General features: G+C 39.4%; 3 protein-coding genes across 3 annotated transcripts; all 3 read right to left on the reverse strand.

The window, feature by feature from the left end:
* Positions 1-556: 556 nt before the first annotated feature.
* On the reverse strand, positions 557-4,521 carry psmb3 (proteasome 20S subunit beta 3). The gene is made up of 6 exons (XM_084083761.1): positions 4,384-4,521; positions 2,666-2,850; positions 2,455-2,562; positions 2,132-2,309; positions 791-885; positions 557-699 (listed from the first exon to the last, which is right to left on the reverse strand). The coding sequence occupies exons 1-6, from the start codon at positions 4,384-4,386 to the stop codon at positions 651-653; spliced, it is 618 nt and encodes a 205-aa protein (XP_083939887.1). The 5' UTR covers positions 4,387-4,521; the 3' UTR covers positions 557-650.
* Positions 4,522-5,990: 1,469 nt separating this feature from the next.
* Positions 5,991-12,523, reverse strand: cwc25 (CWC25 spliceosome associated protein homolog). The gene is made up of 9 exons (XM_084081474.1): positions 12,341-12,523; positions 10,316-10,488; positions 9,655-9,891; positions 9,478-9,547; positions 9,056-9,207; positions 8,211-8,283; positions 7,383-7,591; positions 6,613-6,786; positions 5,991-6,432 (listed from the first exon to the last, which is right to left on the reverse strand). The coding sequence occupies exons 1-9, from the start codon at positions 12,356-12,358 to the stop codon at positions 6,318-6,320; spliced, it is 1,221 nt and encodes a 406-aa protein (XP_083937600.1). The 5' UTR covers positions 12,359-12,523; the 3' UTR covers positions 5,991-6,317.
* A 2,093-nt stretch (positions 12,524-14,616) lies between these two features.
* On the reverse strand, positions 14,617-22,756 carry sp6 (Sp6 transcription factor). Its single transcript, XM_084081133.1, has 2 exons — positions 22,511-22,756; positions 14,617-17,724 (listed from the first exon to the last, which is right to left on the reverse strand). The coding sequence occupies exon 2, from the start codon at positions 17,598-17,600 to the stop codon at positions 16,689-16,691; it is 912 nt and encodes a 303-aa protein (XP_083937259.1). The 5' UTR covers positions 17,601-17,724; positions 22,511-22,756; the 3' UTR covers positions 14,617-16,688.
* Between the last annotated feature and the right edge of the window lie 508 nt (positions 22,757-23,264).

Genomic DNA, 23,264 nt, shown 5'->3' on the forward strand with positions numbered 1-23,264 from the left:
CGTTGGAAATGGTTTGACTCAAGTTACCGTTTGGGTCTTGGAGTGAACCTATATTTTTCCACTAGCAGATTTTCCAGTAAGTGCCATTCCTCTGAATGTCACTGTTTAAAATCAAATTTTGAAGCAATTACCTTGTATAAATACATATGTTTTGAATTTCTGTCCTGTTCATGGTGAACTAAACAAGCATGCCAACAATTACATTTAGATAAGAATGTCATCACATTATCACCACCACAGTTGCGCAGTTATGGTCAACGGTAAGTTTAGAGTGAAACAGTTTCTAACAGACATTATGTGCTGCACATCATATAGCTCTCATTCATAGACAGAAACGCACATCCTCTGTCTTTGGTGCAGAGCCAAACTGCAAAACAGCAGAATCATGAAACAAGAAGGCGGCTCACAACTCGCTTTAAAATGTTCCAACTTTATTCACAGCAGCAACAGAACGTCTGTTACTGTGAATCAAGTTGGAGCATTTTTAAAAATGAGTTGTTTAAGCTCTCATAATCCAGTTTCCCAAATATTATTTTCAATAAAAAGACAAGCAGGGTAACTGTTTGACCGTAGTCATTTATTGAACAATTGACAAAAAACAAACAAAATATTTGTATACAAAATGTGTATTTAGGGGATGAAGAGGGTCTTTAGTCCATTCTGGCCTTGAGGGTACGTGTGGTAATCTTGTCTTTCTCACTGCCAGGGACATAAAAGTAGTCAAACATTACAATGTATAAAAATGGCAAGGTTTATTTTCAAATGTATAGTGTTTTGTATCACTACTTACATCACATGTACAACCACTCCCATTCCCGACACGGCATCCCTGTCCACTGCATTCAGCATTGCCTGGGAGATCGTCTCAAACAGGTCTTCCGGTTCCTGCAAGTGTTGGATACAAATAATCAGTCATCAAACTTTAAAAGGAAATGTATTTTTTCTTTTTCATGGGTCTTGTTTTTTTCCCCACAGTATCTGACATCATGCTTCAGTTACTTTAACATTTGGCTTCATTGTAGAGATTTTGAACTGTGGGGGGGACACCACTAGACAGCTTTACAACTATGCCTACTGGGGCCATAGAGCATGAGCCTCAGACAGGTTGAAATACTCCAACATCCACGGAATAGTCTTGAATAATTAGCCAGTGTACTAGGATTAGATGATAGCTTAAGTAAAGGGGAGTCACAGACATGCCACTATAAACTAAACATAGATGGCAAATGTCATAGGTCACTCCTGCAAGTTGAGCCAATTAGTACCTGTAACTGCAATGGACCATTATCTTCAGGGAATAACTTTACCATTTATTTTACCTTACAAATACATGCTTTAAATACATTTCTTAAACTGGAGTTGTTTAAAGGCTGTCTGAGGCTCATGTTCCGTGACTCCGCAGTCGTGTCAAAGATCTCTACACACCGAGTAAAATATAACTTTAGAATATACGACACAGGGCAAAAGTGGTCCACCAAGTTTAAATGTTTGCTGTATGACCCACATACCTTTGTTTATGGTTAAATTTGTAAATAGGCAATGTGAAACACAACCAAAAAACAAATCATCGAATATGTCAATAATTACTTTTTTTTTTTACAGTATTACAGATTATTTCCTCACATGTTGCCAAACGTTAACAAGATTGCTTTCTATTCAGATCACAGCACACCTATAACAAAGTGCCCCATATTATTTAGATTGTTGGTTCTCAAAGTGGGGTCCGGGGACCCCCAGGGGTACTTCAGGGGGTTCCAGGGGGTCCCCAGCTAAATGATGGACAGGAACCAAATGGACCCTTATGGGTCTGTAACTCAGAGAGTGTACAAATGGAACCAAATGGACCCTAACGGGTCCATTTGGTTCCATTTGTACACTCTCAGAGTTAAATTGACATTGGTTTTACAATGTGAATTGGGGTCCCAGAGGTATAAATGCCACTAGATGGGGGTCCGTAGCCTAATGCATGTCAAACTGGGGGGTCCTTGAAATGAAAATGGTTGAGAATCACTGCTAGAGAGCCGTAAAAACCTTCTCTTATTGGGGTCCGCGGGGTAATAAGTGTCAATTAGGGGGTCCTTGACATGAAAAAGTTTGAGAACCACTGATTTAGATGACAAACAGATCTTACCATGTCTGGTTCCCACAGCGATTCACACATGCCATACATCTGCTCGGAGCAAGTGCCGCTCACAACAAAGTCTTCCGTCACCATGGGACAGCCGATCAAATCCAGGGAGCAGATGAATGGTTCAAAGGTCTTGGGATCCAGTCCAGCAATCACAGGTTCGATATAGTATGGGCCAAACCTAACAAAAAGGACCAGAAATGAATTGTGTGTATTATTTAGACATGTTGTTTGTATACATCTGCCCAGTCAGGCAATGCAGATCTATGCAAGACTGGAAACGGCACAAAATTCCACATTTTACCTGCAGTAAACTGTAAACTCACCTCTTTTCATATAACAGGTTGGACACCATGCTCATGAAGGTCTTGGGCTTGATTTGGCGACCCTCCTTCAGTTCGTAGAGATTCAGTCTGAATTTAAGTCTCTGGGAACTAAACAACAGAAATCCAGTCAATTATCCCCAAAGCATGTATCTCTACACTTTATGGTATTTGAAAAACGTGGGCGGCTGGGCCCGGGCTTGGATATACTCACACTGTCTGTACGTCAGTGGCCAGTCCGGCCAGGCCGATGTACAGCCTGTCTCCCATGGGGAAGATCTTCTGGAAATCCGTGGTGACCATTTGAGCCTGAATGCCAAATCTACGATCCGATGCTACCGCCACACACTGCTTCCCTCGCATGGCCATGACGGCCCCACCATTATAGGACATGATAGACTGTGGGACAAGGGACATTGTTTAACATCTCATTTACAGACTATGACAAAACAAGGAATCACAGTCAGAGGCAAAGGTGAGATATTATCCTCTGCAGTTGAGTGGACAGGAAAGACTTTAGTTTGACAGTACATTGAAAGTTTCCCCATGTCAGCAAGTACTTAGTGTTGACTTTTAAAGGGGGTGTAAGTGATATCTGTTGATAACAAGGGTTGAATAGCCCAAGCTGTACATTCCCATAGGAATCATTGCCATAGAGTGTTCAATAACACAGGTCTCTCCAGCTCATTAGAAAACAGAAAATACATTTTCCAGGATACCACGAAAGTTAATTAAACAAAATTGAGCAGACAAGATTGGAAAACCATAACAATGAAAGCTAATAAATGGGTACTCCCTCCTGACTGGATGAAACTGGTGACCCACTAAAATGTTTTTTCTTCTTTAAATTAAACAGCTGGTGAGGCGTAGCCTGGTAAACCCTCCCTCCAGAAATATCATTTCAAATCAAATGGAAATGAGATTTCTGGAGGGAGGGTTTACCAGGCGAGGCGGGGAGACTCTTGTTATTTAACAAACTCTGGAATGATTATCATCAGAATATAGAGCAGTAACATTTACCAAAAACATTTGCTTTTAAACAACAAAATATCACTTATAGCACCTCTAACTTCTCATAACGTTTAGAAAATAGCTTCACAAAGAGAAAGCAAAAACAAACAATTGCAGTTGCTTGAGAATTAGCATGATTTAGCAAAACTTTTTCTGACAGTAACAGTGGTGCTTAACCTGTGGGTCGGGGCCCCAAGGGGGATCCCCACATGATTTTTAGGGGGTCCCCAGATGACAGTGAAGTGACAATTTATAAAGGACTTTTATGATACCCCCAAAAAAGGAAAGATGACCATTACTGCATCAAAAGTACACACTTGTGTACTTCAAACTATACTATAAAACTGGCCAAATTGTCAAATAATATAAGAAAGAGGCAGAAACTGTGAAAATAGCCGATCTACAAGTTCAGAACGCCTGGCGGTGTGGAACCAAGTCAAACAGGTGCTTGTCAGGGTGGGGGGTATGATTGATTAAATATTCTTATTTCGGGGGGTCACGGCCTGAAAAGGTTGAGAACCACTGTAGTAACAGACCATTACTGATAATATAATACTTAAAATACTCATTTGCACACACGTGAAATGTCGAGCAGCTAATACCGGTTGGACAGCTAACTAACTAGCAGCATCACATTTCGCCCTTTGTTTTGTGATTACTACAGTGCAGGACTTCTTAAAAACACAATTCCTCATCCATAATGTCACAATACGACAGATAAACAGGCAAGTCTGTGTTCAATTAAATATCAATAACTGTAAATTAAGTCAAGTATGATGATAATGCAGGGGTAACGTTAGCTTAGCGAGCTAAGTTAGCTTAGCCGAACATTAGCAACAACAGTATGCCCCAAAAAGCTATTTGCAGTTGAATTATCACTAGAACGGGTTAAAACTAATTTATTGTACACGTTCTTCTTACCATGATGAACACGTCGAGGTATGTATCAGCCCAATTAGGAAAACGTGTTAATTATCTGAACGCTATGAATGACTTCTTCCACAGTGACTACACGATTTAGAAACATACAGACATAATCAGGCTAACTTCCGGTTGATCCTACAACGTCACCATCTGCTGAACCATGATTGGCTGGATGTCCATAGGTTGGTTGAAGCCAACATGACAACGTGATACACGAGTGTCACATTATGACAGTCATGGATGATCTTCAAAATAGTGTTAGCACGTTCCCCCTTTTTGGTCCATACATCTACATAAACGTTCATATTTCAAATATAAAGTGCTTACCCCATGGCCACGGGTGTTACAATTGTGTACGGCCCCTCAGAAGTACACGTAGTCTCTGTATTGTTCAATAAAAAGCATTTTAATCTCCATTTTCTCCGTATTTTTGCTAAATTATGTGCTTTTAACGGCACGACCCTATCGGTTGGAAGGTGTATTGCACTCTGATCCATTATAAGTCTATGAGAAATTGGCCACCGATCGGATTAAAATGCTTTTTATATTGAACAATACGGAACATATGGGTACTTCTGAGGAGTCGTACATAATTGTAACATCTGTGGCCATGGGGTCAACACTTTATATTAGAAATCTGAACGTCTATGTAGATGTACAGACCAAAAAGGGAGACAGTGCAAACACTATTTTGAAGTTCATACACAACGTCTTGTGATCCATGGCTAGGTTGAAGTGTGTTAAAATGAAATCGAAAATGAATGTACAGGTAATAATGATCTGTAGTATTCTCAAGTGTACTCCAGTCATGGATGCTATTAGTTCATATCAATGTAAATAAATCCAATTATGACAAGAACAGTGTACTAGCCTCCTATTTAATAAAGTAAATACAATAAATTATGATAAGACCAGTCTACTAGCCTCCTATTTAATAAATAAAACAGAGGCTGTTTTATATTAGAATTCGATTTTTCACATCTGTATATGTAGATACTTTTCACAAAACGGTGTTGATTTTTCCTCATCACTTTTGGCTCATTGTAGAGCGGATGGGAGGGGTTGTCCAGGATAGCGCCCAGCTTCAGCCTCATCCTCTCCCGAGTGGGGGCTAGTGAGTGATGACAGTGTTTTAATGACCGGACCGGAGTACAGTTGTCTACGTCCAACCTTTATACCCTTGCTGTCGGGCAGAAACCTTGTATCTCTACATTTCAACTTTTTGTTTATTTTCCCCTGAATGCCCTACTTCATCATACAAGAGTGTCGCACAAAAGTATTGAAAATAGCCGATCTACAAGCTCACCGTTTTGGACATACAAGGTTTCCATCCGACAGCAACGATATTCAAGCTAGCTGAAGTCAAAACTAAAGGAGTGTATTCCACTGCATAATAAATTGCAAAAAAGCACAAGACTATGCTGCTTCTGCCCCAACCTAGAAGTCAGACAGTGTAGACACTTAATCAGCACAAAGTAAACCTAGACCTCAGGGGATAAGAGAGTAAACGTCTACTATTATTTGACAATGAGTGTTTGAACTGTACTAGACTCCTGAGAAAATAATATTCAAAACAGAAAATCAGTGGAGTTAAGAGATTGTGATGATGTCCTCTGATCTTTTATTACATTTCAGAATCAAAAGAGTACAGTACACTTTATCATACTCGTACAAAAAAAAACATATCTGAAATAAAAGAAGAAAAGATCTAAAATTTTGAAAATAACTCTGAACAAGGAAGCTGTGACCAGAGATTTGTTAAGATCTCTGCCTCTAGAATGACACGTATCCCTGCTTAAAAATCAAGAATGATCCCTGCCAAGTCTTTGTTTCTATACAATAAAGTTAAAATGCAAAGAAGAGTGGATTGTGTAATCTCACTCCACCTTTATTTTCAGTTCATACACTACAATGTATAACAATTTCTGCCTTCATCTCCTCATGAAGTTCTTCTCCAGAGAAGCTGGGGTCCTCTGTATGGAGTGGATATTCCTCTTCACCCTGTCCTCCAAGGAAGAGCTGGAAGCACTCTCCAACTTCATGTTGCTGCAAGAACGAAAGATCATATCAGCCAACAGTGAAACTAAGCACGTATGAGGGAAGTGATCAAGACAAAGGCAGGTAAGTCGACCTTGCACAAGAAATGAATGTAAGTTGCATGTCCAAAAAGTTGATATTTTAAACAGAATGCAAAAAAAAAAAAAAAAAGTATAATTGAAAACTTACTGGATGAAGCCACTGCCAACATGACGATCATGTTTGACATCTCGTTCTCGCTCCTTCTCCTGTTCATCTTGTCTCTTGTATCTTCTAACATTATCTTCCCTCTCCTCCTCTCTATCCTTGGCAAAGCCCATCATCTGCTGCCTCTTGCGCTCCTGTTCCTCAGCGGATAGATGTCTACAATAGACAGAGGTTAAGGTTAAACATGATGCTATAGACTCAGTGTGGCTGCTCCAAATAATCCTAAAGTACAGGGGGTTAAACAATTGTGTCACTTGTGGCCAGTCTGGCCACAGCAACTAGTAGTACAAAATTAATTAGTGACTTATGTTTCCAACAAGTTAGATCTTTATTATGATTATATAATTGGTTACGAATATTGATATAATAACCATACATGATACAATAATATCATAACATTTGATTTTCTATCAAATGCTATTTCTGCTGGTTGAGTAAACTGGTGATGTCTTATAGATTAAATACATTCATTTGTGGTGATACTGTTTCTTTCTATATAATAACCATTATACCATGGGTATGAAGTCTTAACGCTTTGTACAATTATTATATCACTCTGCTGGTAAGAAAAAAAAAACATTGAGCTACAGTGGATAAAGCAGTGCATGTCTCCAGGAAAGAACGCAGCAAAAGCGCAGACTGAAAAATCTCAGCTTTGCATCAGGCCAACCAAAGCTGTGATACACAGCTAAGGGCCAGCTGTATGTGAGTCATTGCTTAATTTTATTTATTGGAGAACCGTGGGCTCTTACTGGGATCTATGGTTGTTCTGTCTGTGGTAACGCTCCTTCTGTGGACTTGGCGCTCTCTTTTGGACCTTCCTGTCGGATCTATGCAAGGAGTGGTCTTCTCTGCCATTCCTCTGTGGTGAGCGAGAACGGCTCCGCTCCTCCTGGCGCCCTGAGCGACTGGAAGGAGCCGAGGACTGATATTGAGGTCTTCCAGCATGGAACTGTGGAACCTGAAGAAACAGAAACCCCAACTTAACCCTTTAAGACCTGAGGCGATTCTTTAAAAAAATCTAAATCCTAACAGTTGTTTGAAAAAAAATCAAAAACATTTTTTTTTCAAAAATAGCAGATCTACAAGCTCATAGCGCGAAAGTGACACAGATGCGTTCCAGGTCTGCTTCTCTGGCCAATATTCACATCACCATGACCAAGTCATGAACATTCGAATTGAATTCAGAACTTTCTCCAGGGACACATTTTGGCGAGACTTTTCAATTCAATCAGTGCTTTCAACTGCATTAAAATAAAGATATTGTAACTTTGACTAAAAGTAAAGGTCATATCAAGTTTACTGTGTTGGATTGCCTATCTCAAGCACATGTCAAGGCACTGCAATTGATTTTCATACCGTACTTAAATGAATGGAAACCAGTGGCTTCCTGGAAAGTAGGCAAAATGCATTTGAAAATCTAACAAAAACCATGGTAAACGATGGTATACTTTGGAAAATTGCCAGCAGTAATGTACGGTATACATGGCCTGTAGTCAATGGGATAAACATGCAATAACACTGGTATGGTTTGCCTTTAAGACATCAGTACTCTTATCAGAGATGTGCTTCCTACTGACCAGTAGCCCATAACCAGGATGGTGACGTGAATGAGGTTTTGTATCTGCTGAAGAATCCTCTTTTGAATGTGACCTGAAAGTAAATAATGAATCCAAATTTAGATAATACAGCATGTTTACATGAAGCAAACACAACAGTGTGTCATTTCAATATGTGTTAGAAAAAAATGTAATCCATCCATTCAATTTAATATAATGAAATATAATACAAATGAAATATAATAAAATCATCCATCCCAATCATGTTTGTATAATGTGAATTGGAAGGTTATTAGACAGTGTCTACTGATATAGTTATATAATACACCGTAAGCATGACTTTAATCCTTACATTTGATGGTTTCAACTTTACTTTCAAATAATATTTATCTAAACGGACAATTGGGGCCTGGTGGCTCAGCCACTTAGTGCACTGATCATATGCTCGCTGAGAGTAGCAGGAACCCGAGTTTTAATCCAACTCCCGCCATGTCTCGCAAGTCTGTCTCCCTACACTCTCCTGTCTTAAAAGAAAAATGGCCCAAAAAGAAATCCAAAAAATAAACCTAAACACAACACCAGGCATTTTTGGGGGGACGCGCCTGTTGTTAACCACTTACAGCCCTTGCCTTGGCACTTACGTTACATAAAGAATTGCTAAAATAGCCCATCTACAAGCTCACAACACAGCTACAGCTTGTAGATCTGTTATTTTTGCTTAGACTTTTTTGAAAATATTTGCCTAGAATTAAAATGAAAATAGGGATGCCAGGCTGAAAGTGTGAAACTTAGCATGTAATACATGTACTGTATAAAATATGTTTTCAGTAAATAGTAATAATCTGGTGTCATGCTGCACAGTGCACCTGTGTTTTGTCTCCTCCTCTGTGTCCGAGCTTGAACTGGTGCTCCTTCTCTTATGCTTCTTCTCCTTTCTCCTTTCCTTTTCCACCTTCTTCTCCTTCTTGTCCTTCTTTCTCTTCTTTTTCTTATCTTTCTTTTCAAGGTTGTGGCGAAGCTGAAAAAAGAGCACATGGACACATGAGTCAGAAAATATTATTGTTGTATTAAATGCACAGACAAATTATAAAAGAGATATTGATTTAAGCTTAGTTATACTTGGTTTGATCTACAAGCTCACATTTCGCACTGCTACACATTGACTTAAGGCTACAGAACACTTCAACAGGGCCTCTGAAAACTATACTACAATTTAATATGGATACGACTTCTACAATGTAACTGTAATGTAATATAAGAAAACACAAACTTTGCATTATTATCTCACCATTTCTTTGATCTTCTTCATCTTCACTGGGTTGGTGAGGACTTCTCTCTTTTTTTCTTCCTCTCGTTTCCTTTAAAACAACGTTACAGGTCATTTCAATCACTTAGGTACAGACAAGAATATTTAAAAAAAAGAAGTTTAGCAATACCAATGATTAATACCAAAGAGGGTGCCAACCTGATTTCAAACAGAGGGTCTTCCCTAATCTTAGCAGCCAGGTCAAGGTTAGAGGCAGGAGTAGAGGGGTTGAAGATGGACCCAGGCAGGAGGCCCGTTTGGGTGGAAGGACCACTCTCAGTTTCCTCATATTGGTCAGTGATCTGCTTGTCAATGGGACGCCCCAGCAGATATTCATCCCGGGACACCTGACCACCTGGGCCCTGGTACATCCAGTCCAAGCGGTCATCTTTCTTCCTATATCACCCAATAAAAGCCACACATTAGAACCTAACCATCGCACTTCTGAAATAAACTTGATTTGCCTTAATGTTCTGCCAGCAAAAAAAAAAGAGACAAATATCACATTGTGAGAAATAGGCTTGTGATCCTTTAGGATTTGAACGATTCCGGTTCCTTAATGATTCCTATAGGGGTTCCAAATGGCCGCTTACAGGTCTGTAACCCTGAGAGTGTACAAATGGAACCAAATGGACCCACATTTGTACACTCTCAGAGTTATGATGGTCCTTGAAATGATAGCAAGATTGAGAACCACCGGTATTGTCATTGTATAGCAGACGTGAAGGCCAGCTCTGACAGTGTGATAAGACCCGGTTCCAACAATGTTGGATCCAGTTCCTGCCGTTCCGGATCCCAACCCTAGAGGGAAACCACTAACTTGAGAGCGCCCGTTTCCTGTGCAAATTTGGTTATTTCTTCTCGCGCTCGTTCTTCTTTGAGCTCCTTCTGCAGCTCCTCAATCTTCTTCCGTTCTGCCTCGTGTTTCTGTTCAGCCTTCCACACCCGCTCGATGTTTTTCATAGTCTGGGGGTGCCAGCTCTTCTTCAGGTTCTAGTGGACAATAAAATGATAATAATTCATAGTCTGGGGGTGCCAGCTCTTCTTCAAGTTCTAGTAGACAATAACATAATAGTCATTCACTTACCGTGTGATGATGTGATTTTTAGAAAACACTTCATCCAAAAAAAAGAATTAGTCATAATAAACTAACATTTTAGACTTCATTTCAGACTGTATGCCTGTGTACATATTTATTTGGGTTAATTTGATGATAGTTTTAAATTCATAATTAATGCGTAGTTTTTCATCAAATCTTTATTCCTCTAGTGGCTGTATTCACACATGGTATTAAAAGACAACTATGACTGAGAGAATCAAACCAAAACAAATAATTTGTGATTGTGAATTAAATTGATTTACATTAAATTTAGTGTAAATCAGAATCAGTGATTGGGGTAAAGAATTAGTGATTTACCCCATTGGGGTAAAGGACCCCAATGGATACATGCCATAGGCTTTCTTGGGTTTTAAATCCTCTTAGCTAGTAAATTTTGATCATTATTACAAAACATACATTAATCACTTCAGCCCTATGTACATTTGGGCCACTTGAAAATAGCAGATCTACAAGCTCACAATGTTGTAGATCTGCTATTTTCGAAAGATTTGTATACATTTGAAAACATGTGAAATGGGACATTCTGCATAATGAGTAGACTACTTTCTAATGTTGGTACATTAAGTACATGTTTGATACCAATACTTTTGTACTTTTACTCAAGTAGCCTACATATTGTGTTCAAGGACTTTTACTTGTAACAGTCCCAAGTATTTATACATGATACTTTTACTACTTAATCCTCTTCGTTCCCTGTGGAACATAAGGCTGATTAATACTTTTACTTAACCCTTTAAGACCTGGAACTGTGTCATGTTTAGATTTTAGCTAAAAAAGCATTATTTTACACTTTGGGCTATTCAAAAATAGCAGATATACAAGCTCAGAGCTTGTAGATCTGCTATTTTTTTTTTAAATTGTGAAAATGTGTGCAAATCTTTGAATATATATAAATATATATTCAAAGATTTGCACACATTTTCACGATGTAAAAATATAATATTTTTACAGCGAACATTTTTTACTCAAATCTTTCCTTCTGGGGGGTCCCTGGAATAACATATTTTGATGGGGGTCCGCGGCCAAATACATATGATTTTGGGGGTCCTTGACATGAAAAAGATTGAGCACCACTGATATAGAAACATATTTTTTTCAGAAAACTGTTGAGATTTAGGAGACATGTAGAATCGGCTTCAGGTCAAATGTAATCTCTCAAGAACAGATTCCGACCTGCGGTGGAATCTGTCGGAGCGGTTCGTCCTAACCAGTGCGCATTGGCTAAAAGTGGGCGTGCCTTCAGATCAGGAAGTGGGCCGCGCTTTACCCAATCAAATGTAGTGGGCGGGATTCACGTGTCCATCCACCATGATCCACCCTCCCCCCCTCGAAACTAGCCGAAACTAATTTAACAATAGCGTCCTCGGAGCGGACAAAACCACGGAAAGATATTCACATTTTAAATTATTCTTTCATCATAGAAACAAGTGGGCTTATAACCAAAACCATCCATGTTCTCTGGGAGAAGTGGTGTTAGTGTTCCGTGTAGAAATATTGTTAGTGGGAATGAAAACATGGTCGCACCAACCGGAAGTGATGCGCTATAGGCAGACATGAAACCGGTGTTTCCCTGCGCTCTAGTCTAACATTATACTCCTGCCAGACTCCACAGAATATCAGAAAAGCAGAGGTCGCTGTTTTTCATTTTCTGTGGGGTCTGGCTACGCGAGACTAGGTCAAATGTGAGTACTTTTCCCACCACCTGATGGTAGCTCATATACTTACGAGGTCACCGCCTCCCATGTTGGCGATTTGATGGTCGATCCGTCCAACAGAAACTAGATATAAACTGCTCTTCTACAGGCTCGTCGTTAAACCCTTAACAACGTCACCGTAATTAATAGTGTAAATGTAGTTAGAGAGAATCTACATTAAAGAGCGAAACGAAATACGACCGTCCGTGGTTGTTTACTTCCTGTAGAATGGATTCACTTCCCGGAAGGGGAGGGTCTTCTTGTTGCTAGGAGACGTGCGGGTTCTGAAAGTGGGGTCCGGGGACCGCCAAGGGTCCTTGAGGCGGTTCCAGGAGGTCCCCAGCAAAATGTGTTAATACTGTTGTGTTATTTTTTTTTGCAAAACGAAACAATAAAAGCCTGGAGATCGAGGCTAATACTGTTGATGCAGTCAGTGTATGCAAAATCAGAAGCGTTGTGAGTCTCGTGGGACACAAAATATTATATGATACAATAATTTCAAATAATATCACAATTTATGAAATAGGGACCATGTGCTTAATTCATAATGTATTTTTGCGGTCCTGGGGAGACAAATGTATCTTTTGGATCCTGAGCTGAAAAGTTTGGGAAACACTGATTAATTAGTTACTGTAGGCTATTTGGCAACATTAGTTTCAAATTGGTGCATACACTCAAAGTTGTAACGATGGTGATTAATTAATGTAGCTGGATAATGATGATGATGATTTTGATGATTTCTTGTATGTTATTGTATGTCTTTAAATGTCATGATGAATTGAATACAGGACCACAACCGAAACAAGAACTTAGGACTTTTTATGTTATCCTTGTAGCATAATTGTATAATTGTACTGCTATTTTCTTTTGAACAAAAACAAACTGTTAATAAAGTAATCAATCAACCAATTAAACATAATAATAATAATAATAATAATAATAATAATTAATAATGATGATAATAGGCTAATGATAATAATTCTCCTGAGGTATGCCTACCTCATTTGCCTGTTCTGCCGATTTTTTCTATTTTTATTTGCCAAAATAAAAGAAGTAAAATGATCTAATTTGCAGTGAGATTTAGTCACTGTCATAGCAGCCTCCTTTAGTAATTTTCCTACTCAGGCGTCAAACCTGCAGAAGCCCTGTAGATGGTGGCATAGTCATTCTGGAAGATATCACTCCCAGTAATAACACAGAAATGTTCACCTTTCAATTAAAGGGATCTCATTACTTATTGGCAATTTATAGGCCTTCCAAGAGCATGGGTGGACCTAAACCAGTGGTTCTGGAATGTTTTCATGTCAAGGATGCCCAAATTAATATGTATTTGGCTGTGGGCCCCTATCTGAAAATATGTGTGCCAGGGACCCCCATATTAGATTTGTGTTGTTAAAGTTTTATCTTTTTTTTTAAAGATTTTTTTTTAAATGGCAGATAATAACCTCAGATTATCTTAACTCAACGTGTTCTGAGCTTGTAGATCTGCTATTTTCAAATACCCTAATACAGTAGGTTTAAAGTGATTAAACAGATTTTGATGCTTTATATCAACTCATTTTGCTGGGGACCCCCTGGAAACCCCTCAAGGACCCCTGGGGATCCCCAAACCCCACTTTGAGAACCACTGACCTATCATATACCGTAATACAGTATTGGGCAGCCTCCATGGGGTAGCCTACATGAGGTACTAGCCAGTTGGATCCAATTGTGAACAAGGATCTTTTACAAACATGTCTAAACAATGTTACACACATGTAGGCTACCCCAAAACAATTATGTATAACCTTTTTCTTCTTCACTGAGGCCTCGTGTGACAAGGAGAGGGGGTGTACTATATACTGCCGATCAGTGGTGTAAAGTAACGAAGTACATTTACTCAAGTACTGTACTTAAGTAGAATTTTTAGGTATTTTTTACTTTACTGGAGTGCTTCCAACAATTTTCAATAGTTTTACTTCTACTCCACTTCTACTCTACTCCACTACTCAAGGACAAATACTGTACTTTTACTCCATTATAAATATTTGTAGAAACTTTGTAGATTTGATATTTTCAAAGGATATTTATAAATGTGAAAACTTGTGAAATGGGGCTTTCTGCATAATGAGTACTTTTACTTTTGGTACTTTAAGTATATTTTGATGGCAATACTTATGCACTTTTACTGAAGTACATTTGTAATACTGTGAATACTTCTTCCATCACTGCTGCCAATGTTTGTGTTTGACTTGTAAACTGAAAATCTAAGTGTTAAGATGTTGGTGTTGATGATTATATAAATAAAGATTTGAAACATAGTCACAGAATGTTGCTGTTTATTTCACAAAGAACATTTAGATTAAATGCAAGCAACTAAATAGTGGTATTTAAATTATATAATGTTTTAAAAATATTTTATTATAGTCTCTACAACTAAAACATTATACTACAGCAATTGTGGAAAAACTGTTTTCAATCTAGTCCATTTGACCAACAAAAGAGAAAACCGTTTTATGTCTATTTATAATAATTATGTCAAGACATTATTATAGTCAATAGACAATAATTGACTAATACATAAGAATTCTCTCATTGCTTAAATTCTATACATAAATACAAAAAATGTAAATTCCCCAATTTATCTGATAGAAATCTCAACCTAACATCTGTGATGATCTACGTACATCCTAATAGTGTTGTATTGTTTACTACAGAACTAACTGTACATACCCATTTGCTTATTGGTGAAAATGTTTATCTATCCATATAGCAAGCAAACCACATAAATGCAGTTAGGTGGTGCATCATGCATTAATTGGAATCAGGTTGTGCTCACATGAATCTTTGACTCGTAAAGTGGTGCTTGGGAGTATATATATTATACTCTGTCGTACCACAAAGTATAAATCGACTTCACAACGCTTAGGGTTTTAAGACTCCCTGGGTATATCCATGCTTACAAATGTATGCATTGTTGGTACTGCAAGGCACTTTGGAAAAATGCATCCACCAAATGGCATATATTATATGATGTCATATGTTTTCTTTTATTTAGACTGCAAACATAAATGCACATTTATTTTGCTTACATGTTGATTCTCCACAAAAGGAGGCAACTGTGCTTCAACATAGTATTTTGTTGAGGTGATGAATATCATTTCACGGTGTGTAGAACATCGAAGAGCACAATTGCCAATTAACAAAACAGCTTTTCATAAAAGTTGCTGAGAGATGAGGCCCTTCAAATCCTTTGATGATTTTAACTTTCATTTGATCTGACAGGCAAACGGATATAAACATATCCAGTAGATGGAATTTAGGTAGCGGTCCCTAAATTATCACGCCATAAACATCTTCTTGTAGAACCATGACAATTTGGGAACCCATTCGGGGGAAAAAAAGAAAAGAAAAGGGGGCACCACCTCCTTTTTGTCATAGTCCACTTTCTCCTGGGTGCTTCTGTGTTTATTCCTAGTAACAATAACACTACAGCAGTGGTGCTGATCTTGAGAGATTAGAGCCATGATAATGCAGTCAGAATTAATATTGTTTCAGTCATGATTGCATAAATACACATTATATTTTAGTTAAAAAGCGGAGTCTTAGTCCAACATATATTCATATATGTGCATTGACAGCACACTGCAATAGCAAACCAGGTTCACTTCACCATTTTGCAGCAATGTACTAACGCCAATTTGTGTGCTATTTTGTGCCAATGACACAAATTGACTGATTTCTTTGAATTAGAATCTTGAGTTTCCAGTGTCTTGTGTGTACAGTAGGCTACTCATAAAGACAAGAGATGTTAAAACAGTGAACAAATAGAGAAATTGCCCCTGTCTTATTTCTCCATTCATGCTGTATTTGAAGAAAAAAAAATCACTGACAAGGAAAATGGCTGTTTGAGATAGAATTCTCTCCAAAATAACAGATTTTGTTACTTGGCTACATTGTAAACATGATAACAAGCCACCTTCAGTTTAAGTCTTTCCAAATGTCTTTGGTTAGTCTTCACTAGCAGCAAGCGTTTAGCTCGGGCTTGGTTGCTCCACTTTCCAATCGGACATGATGAACACTGAAGGCCTTTGTCTTCAGATGTGTGTGTAGTTCTGAACAATATATTTGATAGCATTCTTTCATCTGTGCTACTACATTTAGAGAATTGCAGAGTCCTTACTTAAGACCTAATCTGTATTCTGTCTAAGCTTATTGCTCTATGTGCTGTCACAGATGCACAGGAAAATAGAAAGAAGCTGTCTGTTCAGTCCAGAATTTATTAAGTAATATTCAAACTTTGTTCTATGGCCTATCTTAAAACTATGACACCCCTACAACTAATAGAGAAGGCTCATAGTCAACTGCTAGCTGAAAAGTCTCTTCTTAAAGTAATGCAATTAAGTGGACTGCCCTGATACACTCGAGACTGAAGGGTCAGTCTCGCATTTCAGCTTAAGCGGTGGCTCTGTGGCATCCGTTGGAGATACATGGGAGGCTGAATGAGGAGGCGTGGGTGTATCGAAGCCCTTCTCCATCCTTCCCTCACCATTCACTCTGTCTTCCCCGTGTCCTGGTGGGGATTCGTGTGTGCGCATGTGCTTGGCCAGGTGGTCATTGCGCATGAATACACGGGGACATAGAGCACAACTGAACTTTTTGGCACCGGTGTGTGTCTGTAGGTGGCGCTGCAGCTCATCAGAGCGAGTGAATCGCTTCCCACAGAAGAGCCAGTTGCAGACAAACGGCCGATCTCCACTGTGCCAGCGCAGATGAGCCTTCAAGTGGGAGGTCTTGGCATAGGCTTTGCCACATCCAGGAATATGGCAGTTATGCATGTGCTTCCTCCTACTGTCGTCAGTGCTCTGACCTAGCTGCTCAGCGTGAACGCAGTTAGGGCAGCGGCACACAGCCTGGCCGGATCCCCTGGAGGAGGAACGACGTTGAGGTTTTGGTCGAGCGGAGGCGGCACTTTCCTGAGGTTCTTCCAGGGAATATGACTCTTGCTGTAGCATTTCAGGACCCATTGGCTCCATCTTGAAGCCATCTTGTGGGAAGAGGTGAGAAGAGTGTGAACCCGGGGCCAGTTGAGCTGGGGGGAGGTTACATAGCTGGCTCTCAGAGCCATAAGGTCCTAAGGAAGGCTGCAGTCCCATGGAGCTGCCTGAGGGTAACCCAACACCCTGCCCTGATTGGAGGTCCATCCAGCTCCCTGGCCCAGTGTGGAGGTCCCACCAGGAAGGGATGTTCATGTCTTCTGAACTGCCACCACCGGGTGCTGTTCGTAACCAGGGCTCATATGGGTGGGCCATGAGGGTAGCTGTTGCAGGTGTGAGATTGATGATGATGATATTGAGGACTGCAGATTGAAAACGTTGGCTGTGGTTTACACGGTTAAGTTGTGAAGATGGTCTAATAGTTGCACAGGGAAAATATCTGAAAAGAAGCAGAAAACAAAGAATAGACAAATTGTTATTTCTTCTACCAGATCCACCATTCAGCTGCCTTTCTGACCTGCTTGCAGTTTAAGAAACACAGCAAGATCTTTCAACCACATGCAACAATTTTGAAGATTAGAGAGCTTGAGGTCACACCCGCCCAACCCCCCACCACCATCAACCTGGCTGAAGAACTGATAATGTAAACCTACACAAGTCTAAAATGTTCAAACATCAGAGCCCAAATCCGCTACATTTAAATAACCACCCCGAACACACCTCCCTCATTTCCATGGATACCGCAGTTCTCACGGTGCGTGGCCGTGGAGACAGGGGAGTGTGTGTGTGTGTGTGTGGGGGGGGGGGGGTAGACGTGTCCAGGCAGAAACCTGCCACATGCATCCGCTGCCAGGTACTTCCCATGGAGGACAGTCAAAGAGAAGTGCAAAGAAAACAACATTGTCAGTCTTCTGCAGAGGCAGAGGCGGAGTGCGATAAATACTAGAGAGTTGGGGGAGGGAGACGAGCGAAGGGGGAGTGTTGACAGACGAACGGTTCGGTAAAGGAAGGGTATCCAGGGAGGTATGGCTGCAGGCCAAAGTCTATTTGTACGTCTCTGAGGTTTGTGGAGATGAAGCCTGGCAGACAGTGGAACCTGTTTTTTTATGAATCACACATGATTTACAACAACACCCCTCTGGGCAAGCTACAAAAAAAAGAGCCTCATAAAATGCCCCGCCTCTTACACACTGGCGGCAGAAAGCATCAACAGTTGCAGACTGACGGCATTCAGGAGCCTGAGAACAGAAGTCCAACAATAACAAGAGAACAATTACTATATCTATGTAATTATGGGCACACGCTCCAAAACAGCATCCTTTCCATGATACGCCGTTAACTGCAACACAATGGCCCTGAACGATATCTGTCAGCTACACATCCTGCACAAGGGCCTGGCTTGGAATTTCCAATGGCATTCAAGATGTGGAGAGAAATTTACGACACGAAGCCCAACCTACAGGAGACTTGTGCTTGGCTCAAAATATTTCCTGGCCCTAAACAATCTGTTGACTTTTAAACAACCCCCCCCCCCACCCCCCTCATCCTATCCCATCCTCATAAAAATCTGCAATTATCTTTACTGCAGGAAACGGGTTACTATCCTGAATCTTCAGACGTTTGTATCTGCTTTTGAGATCATATCTGAGGGAACTGTGTATGGTCACCCAGACACGAGAGATCAAGCTTTAATGGTGGACATACACCTGGCCTCTTATCTAGAACCAGGCCAGCAAAGCCAGGATGAGCTCAGCCCCTAACTGCTTCAACGTGAATGTACAGGCAAAGACGTGGTGTCACCGAGTTTGACGTTCAACGATCTCCTCTGCAGATCCCAATTTGTTGAGTCAGTACATAAGGTCAGCAGAATTGTGGGTAATGCATCACACTCGCCTTTCAAGGGTTTACTTAAACCCACTCCATGAGTACTTGAGTAGCCTTCTAGTCATAATGAAATCGTAAAGCAATTAGTTTGGAATTCCTTAATGAAAGGTCTGGTGTTAAAGGTCAAGCTGATTTATTTCATGTCGCCCTGGAGTCAGAGCTACAGCTCTGTAATTTTTTGGGAATGTAAGTTTAGACGCACAGTGGATCTGTCCCTCTCTTTTGCTCCCCTGCACTCTCTGACATAACCATAAACACACAAAGAGAGCGACATCCTCCTCCATTCACAAATAGTGCTGGTAGCCAGAGTTCCTTGGGGAAACAGCTGGCGTGTGGGCCCCAGGGGACGGCAGACAGAGTGGAGGAGGATGGTACAGGGCGACGACAGCGCTCTGGTCATAAAACTTGCTCAACCAAGACCCAGCACAGTCCCTGGTTTACAAGTCTGCCATCAGGAAGAGACATGTTGGGGAAGGGGGAGACTGTTCCCCTATAGATGATTGTTTGACTCTATAGTGAAGTAGATAACTGTCTAAGTGATGAACAGGAGAGATACAGTATACAAGCACAGTGTACCTGTCCAAACAAAACATACTCCTGTTGTTGCTACTAAACAAGTATAAATAGCTTTATTCAGTCTACCTTATATTGCAGGAACATAGGAAAACCATAGCGGCATAACATACATTTTGATTTGCATTTGTTTCCAGAATATGGGTTCTGAAAATATGTCCAATATACTAAACAATATACAGTACAAAATACAATTACTATATTAACAATGTCTATATGTTTGGATGTTCCAAACAGCATTTACACATAAATGCAACATGTTCACTCATGTTTTTCTTTTCATTAAAGATCCTTGTTTGCATTAAATTCTTTTGGCCTGAGTGTGCAGCTAGCTACTACCACAAACGTTTGTGGATCATGCTGTCTTTGATCCCTCTACATTTGTTTTTTTATCTCCTTAGGGTACAGGATGGATTTAACATCAGGAAAATTCAGATAGCTTAATGTAATTTGTCGGTGACAGTCAAAGCCCACCTGATACTCAAAACAGGCTACAACAAACACTAAACAGGATGGATTTAACATCAGGACAATTCAGATAGCTTAATGTAATTTGCCGGTCACAGTCAAAGCCCACCTGATACTCAAAACAGGCTGATACAAAAACTAAATGTAAGATCCTCAGTGTTAAAAGGACATGTATGGGTACCATTTGTGTCCTTTTAATGCTCTTAGAGTTATGTATATTTTACCCAAACTTGGACCGCATATTCCTTACACGGTAGAATGATGCATTGATGCTCTATCTATATTGAGTCTCTGAAACAATTACTGTAATCTGCAGCATCTTAGAATTTGGAAAATGCTGTGGCCAAATGTGACTGCAGTATGTCATAAATAGCTCAAACATACTATAGAGCTTAAGATGCATTGCTTTTATAATTAGATACCTTTCATGCAGTGATTGCAGTTATAGTTTAAATATAGCTGATAGTTGCAGTATATGTTTATCACTGATGTTGTGAAATTGATGTTTATTAATGCATAACAAATATTCTCTGGTATAACCTTATTTTTAACTCTATGGGTATAACCAACTGCAATTTACAGCATAGTTCCTCAGTAGCTTTTAGGTTTATTTTCCCCTCCTTACTTATGTTAGTGGAGAGAGACACATAAATCTCACCTTGAAGTATGAGACAGAGACGATTTGGAGAACCACAGCCACTAACCACTTACACCTTGTGATTTTTAGCTTTTGTCTGTGTCAACTTTTTCTGACTGCATATTCAAGGTCAATGCACAAATCCTAAGCTGACCATGTTTTCTCTCTCTCCAAACTTAATACCCAACAGCTACACAGTGAGTGTTTAGATATTGTCTGTATTTTAAATATTAATATTACTACATAAAACGTGTTAAAGTGTTTATTTTGTTATTTTTTACTTTCTTCTTTGTCACATGGTGCAACATAGAACCGTTAAAGGAGCCTACACTGATCTGAAGCAGTAGAATGATATTATAAAGAACCATACAGGGGCTGGACAGGTTCTTAATCGTATATGACAGCGGTGCTACATAGCACCTCAACCACCCCAAGGAAGAACCACTGAATAACCACTATTATTTTATATGTACAATTAGACGCTAAGGGAAATGATTGATGACATAGACATAACCCCTATAAATCTTACTGGAACCTTAATTTGTTATATAATGTTCAGCCTCCAACACTGATAACATATAGCCTTCTTGTTATTATTTTGATTCACAAAATGACAATGTGTGTATAGGCTAATGATAATGGCAAAAAAAAAAGAAGTTAAACAAGGATAATATTAAAATAGTATTATGGCATCAGAGTTTGAAATTTGACAGCAGAGCAGATTTGTTGTCATTATCATGATAAATATTAGGCTAGTGCAATTAATTTCCCCATGTAGCAGCCTAATGGTAATAATACCTTGTTAATGTAGCCTACTTAAAATCGAATAAGCCTAAAAATAAAATAATAGGGAGTAGACGACTTAGCTTCAAAATGACCTTCCTGACCCAGAGACCATATTGATCTTGCATGACTTCAGTAACAAACCTGTCTACTCCCATTTACACATTCTATGACAGAAGCCAAACATGCTTTATTCATGTGATCATCAGCCAAATGTGATGACATTATTAAGGATATCAAGGTGTAAATGCAATATACGAAAAGCAAAATATTGAAATTAACTGATAACGGGCCGAATAAAATCAATAAATAAAATTCTGTCAGCCAAAGTTGTAACTCTGCTTTTCACTTGGTGCTATAAATCAGGCTATTAACCTGTCCAGTGACAACCACCATAGGGTCTCCTCTTCCGTCGCTCCTGTGGTTTTTAATTCTGTTATCTAGGCCAGTGGTTCTCATCCAGTGGTCCGGGGACCAGGTTCCAGGTGGTCCCCAGCTAAATGATGGAAGAGTTGGTAACCAAATGGACCCTTATAGATCTTTAACTCTTGAGAGCGTAAAATGAAAGGGTCCATTCGGTTTCATGTTACGCTCTCAAGAGTTAAATTATTGTTAAACATCTGCATAGAAGAATTGTTATTTTGACAAAATCTTATCCAACGATAACAAAATATTCTTAAGTCTTGGGTCTGAGAGGCTAAATCTCATCAAACGGTGGTCCGCGGCTCAAATGCCGAATAAATAATGGACTTTGATACGAAAAAGGTTGAAACCACTGATCTATTAGTCTCTGTGTACAACACGACAACCTAATCAATATGGCATATAAATCATAAAACATTATTATAGGCTATATACACATTCAATGTTATACTGTTACCTGTTCTCCTGGCTGCTAGTCCAACTGCGCGCTATTATCTTTTAAGGAATAAACGTAACGTTAACTCGCTTGGGGAAAAAAACAAGTGTCTCAGTTCAGTTCTACTGCTTATTATTCCCGTCATTAAAAGATCATTTAAAAAAATAAAATCCTATGACTGTCATGAAATAAAATCCTCATTTCATGTCGCTTGCTTGCTCCATCTCTCCAACGGTCCAGGTAAAGCGATAAGGTTTTCCTGCACAGGTAAAGTCAACAGTGACAGAGTTTATGATAGGCTATGTATGTATCCTGACTTCCTCAGAGCTCCACCCTCATGGTGTCTCTGAGGAGGAGGTGAGGAGCTCACACAGCAATCAATCAGTGGGGGGGAAAAGTACTCAAATGTTTTACTTAAGTAAAAGTAACAATACTGCAATGTAATGTATTGAATCAAATGGCCGAAATGTATATTGGGCTGAAGTGGTTATATTTTCTAATAATAATTAAAATCAACTAGTTAATTAACTAGTAACTAAAGTTTTCAAATGATTGTAGTGGAGTAAAAGTACAATATTTGCCTCTGAGATGTAGTGTAGTAGAAGTAAAAGTACTGACAATTGGAAATACTCCAGTAAAGTAAAAAATCCTCAAAAATGTACTTAAGGACAGTAGCCTACCTGAGTAAAGGTAGCTTACTTTTTAGTTACTTTACACCACAGCAATGGGGGAATGAATGATCCAAACAGCATTTCTTTAAATCATTTCCGACATT

The sequence above is a fragment of the Gymnoscopelus microlampas genome, assembly GCF_963454915.1.
Source record: "Gymnoscopelus microlampas genome assembly, chromosome: 2".
NCBI lineage: Eukaryota > Metazoa > Chordata > Actinopteri > Myctophiformes > Myctophidae > Gymnoscopelus > Gymnoscopelus microlampas.